Raw genomic sequence first — 10,397 nt, forward strand, 5'->3', positions numbered from 1 at the left:
TCCCCTAGCGGGGAAAGGTGCCATGTCCCATTCCCTGCCCCCTGAGCCAGCCAACCCCTGTCCTGGGGCTTGCCTCTTGTCATTTTGGGCCACTAAAATTGTGCTGGTTACAGAAGGTGTCGGCAACAGATACCCTGATCCGCTGCTCCAGGAATGGTTACCCCCCTTGGCCTGAACAGCGAGTGGGGTATTGCAGGATGTTTCCTTAGGAGGAGAAATGGTTGGTGGCATTAGGTCTATTATTCCCTGTTTATTTACAAAGCATGTCCAAAGTCCTGTTTCTCTGAACGCAGTTGGAATGAAACAACAAGTGACTGTTGCTTTACTCCCAGTCTCCAGCCTCCTTCAGCCAGCACTCTGCCCAAAAGCTCTGTCCCCGGGCTTAGTACAGGGTAGCAGTACCCATGCTTCTTTGACTGTGGCTGGTGTTTTTTCTGGCTGCTTCTTTTCTCTTTCTGCTGCTTCCCTCAGACACACACAGCTCCACCGGTCAATGCCCCAGCCCCTGTGTTTGCTAGAGTGATCCCCAGGGAAAACCCTTGAGTCAAACGGCTCAGCTTCTACTCCTCTGACATGCCTGTGACTATGTCCACATGACACAGGCTGTATCAGTCCAGCGCCCTATAGCCAATGCAGCATATTCTGACAAGCAGGGTTTTGCTCCTGGTGTAGGAATACCACCTCCCCAAACGATGTTAGCTACGTTGACAGAGACAGAGCTACCTCGACACTGGGGGGTTGCCAGCATAGCTATGTTGGCTAGGGATGTGGGGTTTTTCCACCCCTGGGCCATTCGGGGGGGGGGATTCTGGGGAGCAGTTTACACACCCCTGTGGTTGCCACTCGCTGTCCTTCCCTCCCTCTGCCTCATGTATATAACCCCCCAGGCTGAGGCAGAGGCTCCAGGCCCACTGCATGGCTCTGATGATGCAGCTCTTGATCCTGGTCCTGCTACCCCTGGGCTTTCTCCTTCCCCCTGGGGCTAAGGCTGGTGAGTTGGGGCGGGAGGGGGGGGGGATAAGGGCCCATGCGGAGTGGGGGCCTCACCCAGCAGGGGGAGCTGTGGGCAGCTGTGAGCATCTCCCCCTGATCCTGCTGGGACCAAGGGGCTGTAGCAAACCCTGCAGCCTCTCCTGAGTGCGGCTGGGGCTCTAAGAGCAGCCCAAGGGTTTGGGTGACCCAACCCCTACAGGTTCCTTTGCAATACCACTGCCAATCTGTGCCCCACAAAGGGAGGCCAGCCATGGGGCTAAGGCACAGGGCTGGGACCCAAGAAATCTGGGACCAATTCCCAGCTCTGCCCAGCATTTCTGTGGAGAAGGATTTGCATGGATTGCTGGTGGGCACCCAAATTCCTTAGGCAGCTCCAGGAACGATCTCCCTGGGCCTCTGTTTCCCCATCAGTATAATGTAAAGAATGATTCTCCCTGTGTCTGTTTGAACTGGATGCTGTCTGGAGCAGGGTTTGTCAGTCAGTGAAAGGCCTGGCACAATAGGGTTCCGGATCTCGGTCTAAGTGCAACCCTCATGCAAATTACAGCCATGAGTTAAAGGTGGGATTTTTCAACACATCCACGCACCTGGGATGGGGAGATTGATCCCAACCCGGGCCAGGGAAACAATGGGGCTCTTTATGTGAATCTGTTCCCCCTCCCTCTGAGGTGAGATCATTGGCGGACAGGAAGCCGAGCCCCACTCCAGGCCTTACGTGTCTGAATATACGATGTGGAGACAAGAGTGTTCGCTGTGGAGGGTTCCTGGTGTCCGGGAACTTTGTGCTGACGGCCGCTCACTGCAAGGGAGAGTAAGTGCCTCTGTGCTGGGGATGTCGGGGCAGGTCAGGGTTAGCAGGTGATAGGGGAGCCGGGAGCTCTGGTACCGTCATAGGTTGCAGGGAAGGAGCAGTTAGTAGGACAGGCTGGGAGAGCAGAGCCCAGGGGTCTGATCTGCTCAGGGGGCGTTGACATGTCTCTAAGGGCCTCTGCAAACCATGGTCCAGATCCAACGCTGGGTAAATCAATGTGGCTATGGCCATTGACACCAGCTGGGCTCTGGCCCATTGTCCCGATTGGGGCAGGGAGGGGCTCACAGCCCCAGGACAGCTCTGCAGGGCTCTGGGGTGGGGGCAACTGGGCATAGACCCCTGTCTTGATCCAGCTGGGAGGGGTCACTTGGCTGGAGGGGAGCTGAGACCCAGGGGTCAAGGGGAATGAAGGAGTCTGAGATCACTGCCTGAGAGTCCCATGCTGCCCTGTCCCCGTAAGATCAGTACTTATGTCAGACCATGTGCCCATCCCCCACCTCAGTACACTCCTGCCCCAATGCCCATGTATTGCTCTTGGCTTTTACAGCAAGATCACTGTGTACCTGGGAGCCCATAACATTAAACAACGGGAACAGAGCCAACAGAAACTCTCCATGTGCCTCAAGATCCCCCATCCTCAATACCTGTAATAATGACATCACGTTGCTGCAGGTGTAACCCACACACCTTCTGGGTGTAGTTTTGTGTCCCATCTAGTGGCACCGTATTGTACCAATCCCATCACCCCGCCCCGGTGACCTCACACTGCTGCAGGTTCCGCTCCCATCCCATCCACCTATCCCCCTGTCTCCTGAGGTGGAGGCCATCCAAACTCTACAGCCCTCTCTCCCCATAGAAGGTTGACTGATGTTCGACAAACTCTCCACCCTCCTCACCACTAATATCAAGATTAATCAGACCCCATCTCAGCCTGCATTTTAGGCTAATCCAGCCCAGCATTTTCACTCTTCTCTCCTCAGACCGGCTCTTCTGTTGGCACAGGCCAGTCATTAGAGGGTGATGGGGGAGCTGGGAGCTCTAGCGCCATCATAGGTTACAGGGAAAGAGCAACTAATATGACAGGCTTGGAGAGTAGAGCCCAGGGGTCTCTGCAAACCATGGTCCAGATCCAGCGCTGGGAAAATCAATGGAGTTACGGCCATTGACACAAGTTGGGCTCTGGCCCATTGTTCAGATCGGGGCAGGGAGGGGCTCATAGCCCCAGGACAGCTCTCCAGGGCGCTGGGCTGAGGGGAGCTGGGACTAGACCCCGTCTGGATCTAGCCAGGGAGGGATTACTGGGGTGCAGGGGAGCTGAGACCCAGGGGGACGAGAGGACAATGGGGAGTGAAGCACCTCAGGGGAACTGCACAAGGGGCTGGTGGAGACACAGGCCAGGACCCTAAAGAGACCGGGCAGGTGTTTGGTGCTGCAGCCAGCACTGCCTGGAGGAGAAAGGCCCCTCATGCCTTTTCCCACCCCCCTGAGCCAGCCAGTCCCCAGCCCTGGTGCCAGATCAGAGTTGGCAAGGTGTACAGTGTTATATACAGTGCAGGTCAGAAGCTGAATCCGAGATCTCGGCCTGAGAGCCCCAGGCTGCCCTGTCCCCTCCATATCACTGTTCATGAGTCAGACCCACATGTGCCCATCCCCATCTCAGGTACACTCCAGCTCCTAATGCCCCATATATTGCTCTTGGCTTTCACAGCAAGATCACTGTCAAGCTGGGAGCCCATAACATTAGCAAACAGGAAAAGAGCCAACAAGAGATCCCCGTGCGTCGACAGATTTCCCACCCGCAATACAACAATGAGACCATTAACAATAACATCATGCTGCTGTAGGTATTACCCCCCTCTCATCACCCCGCCCTCAGTGACCTCACAGAGCTCCAAGTACCATCCCCATCCCATTACTCCACCCCCATGACCTCACACTCAAGCACTGGACACATCTGCATTTTCCTCTGTTAGGATGTGTTGGCCCCTCCCAGCTCCGATCCCTGTGCTGATCTGGTTCCCCATTTTCCCTCCCATCCATGTCAGCTGTAACACAGCACAGTGCTGAATAACTGGGTGTGGCTCATCGCTCTGCCAAAGGCCAACTCCAAGGTGAGGCCGGGATCCATGTGCAGCGTGGCCGGGTGGGGTTGGACTGGCCAGAACTCAGGAACTGATACCCTCCGTGAGGTGGACCTTGAGGTCATGAAGGACAACATGTGTCAGTGGAACCATAGATACAACCCCTCAGCAATGCTGTTTGTGGGGAAGCCCGGACTTACTTTATCGGGTAAGTATCCTGCTGACCTGGAGGTTCCTTGGTTCCAGGAGGCCACTGCTGGGAGGGAATGGGGAGGTGGTTTCCAGGGCTAAATATCTAATTGCACAACAATCCCCTACCAACCGAGCCTTGCTCAGGAGACGGGGTGTTGATGCAGACATCAGATCGGCCCAAAGAGGTGAGGCGATGGTGAGACCAGATCAGCACAGCTCCTACTAGCTTGGCCAAGATCCATTATTACATATGGCTACTGACGTTTCTTCATCTCAAGCCCTGGCCAACACAACCCAATCCAACTCAACCCCAAACTCAACCTCCTCAACACAACCCTACCAACCCTTCTCCAAACGCAAACCCCACCCTACACAAACCTACCAGCTCTACACTAAACTCACCCCCAACACAACCCTACCCAACTCTATCAAATTTAATCCCTGTCCTGTAAAACTCTCCCCAACCCCAACTCTCCCTAAACTTTACCAATTCTACCAAATCTCTACTAAATTAACCCCTTTCCTATCCAGCTCTACCCAACATACCCCCTGTCTCCTAAACTCTACCCAAATTCATCCCTACCTACATCCACCCAATTCAAACGCTATCCAACCTAAACACAACTCTACCAAACTCTGCCTAACCCTACCAAGTGCTACCCAAAAAAAAAAAAAAAAGGAAACACTTCCAAACAGAAAACATTTTGGTGAAGTTGCCAAAGTTGAAAAAAGGCCATTTTTTACACAAAACATATTTCTTTACAAATATTTAAACCATCTCTACTCTCATGCACTCACATCTGTAGATAAAAAATCATGCTAGAGAAGTGCAAGACATAATTGTGGTTATTCCTAATCCCAGGGTGATTCTGGTGGCCCCTTGGCATGTGATGGAGTGGCCCAGGGCATCGCTTCATATGTTGATGGGAATTTCTACCACCCAAGCGTGTTCATAAGACTCTCCACCTTCATCCCCTGGATCCAGAACATTCTGCAGAAACAGCACTGAAATAGACACCCATTTTCCTGGCTCTTTGCCTGGCTAGACCAGCCATGGGCTAACTAGGCTTTGCGTGTGAAATTCAGATTATCTTCATTACTATTAGAAAATTGCTATGAATTGATTGGTGTGAAAATGGATTTGGGGTGGGGGAAGCAGTCCGTAGATGTTGAGATAAAACCCCTGTGTATCTCTGGGAGTTTTTGGTCTCTCCTATGGGATTCTAGAGCAGGGATCAGATTCTCTCTATTAAACCCTATAGGATGGTGCAAAAAAAAAAGAAAAAACTATAGAAAGTCTGGTATTGAAGCCAGCGCCCCTTAGAGGGAAAAGGCCGTAGGTCCCGTTTCCCTCTCCCCCATGAGCCATCAATTCTCCCCTTCCTGAGGTCTGAATAGAACTGCTACCCTCCACAGGGGACACTTCCCATATCTGACCTTTTCTATTCCTACTTATCCTGATCTGGACTATCATTCTGCCCTGTGCACGAACCCTTCGCTGAGTTCACGTTGATTCCTTGACACTCCAGAGTAAGCCCTTGTTAACCTCAGCTTTCCACCAGGCACATGCCACTTGTGGTGCAATAAAACGTTTGATGAAGCAGCCTCTGTGTGTGTGTGTCTGGATTCCTGTCTGCGTCTGACTGTAACTGCTCTGCCTGGCATTCTGCACCTCATGGCACCTGAATGCTGAAGAGAGGATTTGTTGCTACCCTGTTCCCTATCTCCTAGAGATACCAACCCTGCAGGAATTCACCTATTCTGGCAACAGTGCCCACTCCTGTCCCGATGGGTACAGCTCGGCGATTGTTGAACTTGATATCTTTTTTTGATATACGCAACTTTGTTGTAGCTGTGTGGGTCCCAGGATACGTCAGAGACAAGGTGGGTGAGGTGATATCCTCTTGCATCAATTTCTCTGAATGAGAAAGACAAGCTTTGGAGCTTACACAGAGCTCATCTTCAGGTCTGGGAAAGGTCCTCTGTGTGTCACAGCTCAATGCAAGCTGGAAACATTGTTTAGCATAAGAATTTAACACATATTTCAAGGGATCATAAAAGGTGAAGTAGCCTCTTAACATCTCTCCAGTCATAGGGGGAGAGAGAGGGTGGAAAAGGTATGAGAAAAGGTTTAGTGGGTTACAGATTGTTGTAATAAGCCATGAATCCAGGGTCTCTATTCATTTCTTTTTTTTTTTTTTTTTTTTTTAGTGTCTAGCAAAGTTATGAATGTAAGCTCCCAGGCTTACCTTTTGTAAGTGTTGTGCAGGTGTCCTTTGAGAATGAGGACTGAGAGGTTAGATATGGAGTGATCATTTTGTGAAAAGTGTTCGTCCCCGGGTGATAAGGTGTTTTTGTCTTTCATCATTTTCCTGTGTGAGTTAATTTTAGGGTAGTTGTCTCATCTCACCCATCTGGTTGTTATTGGGGCATTTAGTGAACTGGTTGAGGGAAACCACATGTTGTGACGGGCATGTGTAGGACCCACAGATCTTGAAAGGTGCATTGTGGGAGGGGGGGTTGATCATTGTAGCAGTGCAGATATGTCTGCAAGTTTTTCATCTTTTGTTCTGGCCGTGTCTGATGCTACTTGGAATTGGTGGGTCCTGATCTGTGTGGAGCTTGTTTCTGATTAATTTGGAGAGAAATATGTACTAAGTACCTATGCTAAACAACCTGTTCCACTTGTACTTAGCTGTGACACCCCGATATTCTTTCCCAGACCTTAAGAAGAGCTCTGTGTAGGCTTGAAACCTTGTCTCTCTCACCAATAAAAGTTGGTCCAAGGAAAGATATCCCCTCACAGACCTTGCCTCCTTTTGATCAGATTACAACTTTGGTTGATAAAGGTAACAGTGTTAATGTTATACACTTATAATTCCGGAAGGCATTTGACTTGGAACCGCACATGCTGATTAAAAACTAGAATGATAGAAGATTACCATGGCACACATGACATGGATTAAAATCTGGGTAAATGAGAGGTCTCACGATGTAATTGTAAATGGGGAATCATCATCAAATAGGTGTGTTTCTTGTGGGGTCAGGGATCAGTTCTTGTCCTATGCAATTTACCTTTTTTATCAATGCCCTGGAAAAAAAATGAAATCATCACTGACAATGTTTGCAGATGACTCAGAAATTGGGGGAGTGATAAATAACGAAGAGGGAAGGGCACCGACACAGAGTGATCTGGACAGTTTGGTAAACTGGGTGCAAGCAAACATTACGCATTTTAACATGGCTAAATGTCAGTGTATAGGATTAGAAAACATGTCTTACAGTGATAGACTCAAAGAGTTCAATCTGTTTAGCTTAACAAAGAGAAGCTATTGGGTGACATGATCACAGTCCATAAGTAACTACACAGGGAACAGAGATTTAATAATGAGCTCTTCAATCTTCCAGAGAAAGCTCTAACACAATCCAAAGGCTGGAAGCTGAAGCTAGACAAATTCAGACTGGAAATAAGGTGTAAATTTTTAACAGTGAGGGTAATTCACCGTTGGAATGACTAGCTAAGAGTCATGATCAATTCTTAATCACTGGCAATTTTAAAATGAAGTCTGGATATTTTTTTTCTAAATGATTCGCTCTAGGAATAATTGTGGGGCAGTTCTCTGGGCAATGTTACACAGGTGGTCAGACTAGATGATCACCATGGTCACTCCAGGCCTTGGAATCTGAATTTAGGTGTGGGAATGGATGGATGGATGGACGGCTGGACTGGTGGATGGATGGATGGGATTTTCCACCATAAGGATGACACTCGCAACATTGACGCACCCTCCTGCCTTAGTAAGCTCAACCTAACCTGAAACAATTACTCGTGTGTTCTAGTCCTTTAATCATTTTTGTTTCTCTCCTCTGGAATTTCTCCAATTTCTCCACATCTTTCCTGAAGTGTGGGACCCTCAGCTGGACACAATATTCCAGTTGAGGCCTAATCAGTGCTGAGTAGAGCAGAAGAATGACTTCTTGTGTCTTGCTTCCAACACTCCAGCTAATACATCTCACAATGATGTTCGCTTGTTTTGCAACAGGATTACATTGTTGGCTCGTATTTAATTTGTCATCCACTCCTGCTCAAGCAGTAATTTCCCATTTCATATGTATGCAAAAGATTATTCCTTCCTAAGTACAATTATTTGCATTTGTCCTTATTGAATTGTGTCCTATTTATTTCAGACCATCTCTGCAGTTTGTCAAGATAATTTTGAATTCTAATCCTGTCCTCCAAACCGCTCACAACCCTCCCAGCTTGGTATCATCCACATACTTTATAAGTGAACTCTCTATGCCATTATCTAAATAATTGATGAAGTTATTGACTAGAAGCTGACCCAGGATAGATCACTGCAGGACCCCACTCGATATGCTCCTCCTGCTTGGCTGTGAACCACAGATAACGACTCTCTGGGAACAGTTTTCCAACCAGTTGTGCACCCACCTTATAGTAGGTTCCTCTAGGCTACATTTCCCTAGTTTGTTTATGAGAAAGTCATGCGGGACAGTATCAAAAGCTTTACTAAACTAGAGATAAATCACACCTACTGCTCCCACCCTATCAACTAGGCTTGTTACCCTATCAAAGGATACTAGGTTGGTTAGACATGATTTGTTCTTGACAAATCCATGTTAACTCTTACTCATCACCTTCTTTTCTTTTAGGTGCTTACAATCTGAGTGTTGGATTATTTGCTCCATTCTCTTTTCAGGTACCAAAATATAGATGACTGGTCTATAATTCCCTGGGTTGCCCTTATTCCCCTTTTTATAGACAGGTACTGTCTGTGACGTTGTGCAGTCTATATGGTTTTATAAAAACGTGATAATAAGTCAATATAATGTAACTGAGATAGTTTTAGAGAAAATACGGTAATAAGTGAATGTAAGTAACTGGGATATGCCTCATGCAAAAGGTCTCTTGTAAGGTATCATTACCAAGTTTATAATCTACTGAGTGTGATCATCTGATTTGTATAAATGTACCACTCTTGTATCTAAAACTAGAAATATAAAATGTAACTCTGAGGGCCTATTGTAATTGTGTAAAGTGTGGACCATTAATGATGGTTTGGAATCTTGATGACTCCCATTGTCTGCAGATGGCTGTATTTACCTGTGAGTCTTCCTGTATATGTGTGTGCTGGCAAGTGAGTAATGAAGTCTTGCAGTGACATGTGATCATGTCACCTGAACTGAAATCCATCTTTAACCTGGTGCTTTTCCAGTGAGGGGGGTGGAAACCCAGAGAGACAAAGAGTTCCCGCCTTATGCAAAAGATATATAAAGGGGGGGAAGAGAACAGAGAAATGGAGAAGCCATCATGAAGAATCCCCTAGCTACCACCTGAGCTGCAACAAGAGCTGTACCAGGGGAAAGAATTGTGCCCAGGCCTGGAAGGTGTCCAGTCTGAGAAAAACTTACTGAAACATCTCTGAGGGTGAGATTATCTGTATTTAGTTTGATTAGGCATAGATTTGCGCATTTTATTTTATTTTGCTTGGTGACTTACTTTGTTCTGTCTGTTACTACTTTGAACCACTTAAATCCTACTGTCTGTATTTAATAAAATCACTTTCTATTTAGTAATTTACTCAGAGTATGTATTAATACCTGGGGGAGCAAACAGCTGTGCATATCTCTCTATCAGTGTTATAGAGGGCGAACAATTTATGAGTTTGCCCTGCATAAGCTTTATGCAGGGTAAAACGGATTTATCTGGGTTTAGACCCCATTGGGAGTTTGGCATCTGAGTGCTAAAGACAAGCGCACTTCTGTAAGCTGTTTTTAGGTAACCTGCAGCTTTGGGACAGGACATTCAGACCCTGGATCTGTGTCTGGAGCCAGACGGGAGTGTCTGGCTCAGCAAGACAGGGTGCTGGAGTCCTGAGCTGGCAGGGAAAGCAGAAGCAGGGGTAGTCTTTGCACATCGGGTGGCAGCTCCCAAGGGGGTTTCTGTGATCCAACCCGTCAAACTGTCTTTGCCCTTTTCCAGTCCTCTGGGATCTCTCCCGTTATCCATGAGTTCTCTAAGATAACCACTAATGGCTCAGAGATCTCTTTAGATAGATAGATTCTGGCCTGCAAGCTCCAGTAGATGATGATCATCTGTGGCAAATCCGTTGTGACTTCAAAAGACCTCTTCAGCAGCCTGATGTGGACTGCTTCTGAGACCCCAGTCTGCCTTTGGGGGCTCAGCATAATTTAAGATCTGACCCGATGGTTTCTCTTGGAGGCAGAGGTTGCTGAGGGATTTTAATGCTACCTTCATCATCTCCGGGGTGCCCCAAACCGAAACTCAAAAGAACCAAGAT

General features: G+C 48.0%; 1 protein-coding gene across 1 annotated transcript; it reads left to right on the forward strand.

The window, feature by feature from the left end:
- Window positions 1-927: 927 nt before the first annotated feature.
- On the forward strand, window positions 928-3,648 carry LOC101952310 (cathepsin G-like). Its single transcript, XM_065565154.1, is given in 4 exon segments — window positions 928-991; window positions 1,662-1,710; window positions 1,712-1,804; window positions 3,513-3,648. Coding segments are annotated over 4 exon segments (342 nt in total).
- The last annotated feature ends 6,749 nt before the right edge of the window (window positions 3,649-10,397 follow it).

The sequence above is a fragment of the Chrysemys picta genome, chromosome 13 (genome assembly GCF_011386835.1).
Source record: "Chrysemys picta bellii isolate R12L10 chromosome 13, ASM1138683v2, whole genome shotgun sequence".
In the NCBI taxonomy this organism is placed as follows: domain Eukaryota; kingdom Metazoa; phylum Chordata; order Testudines; family Emydidae; genus Chrysemys; species Chrysemys picta.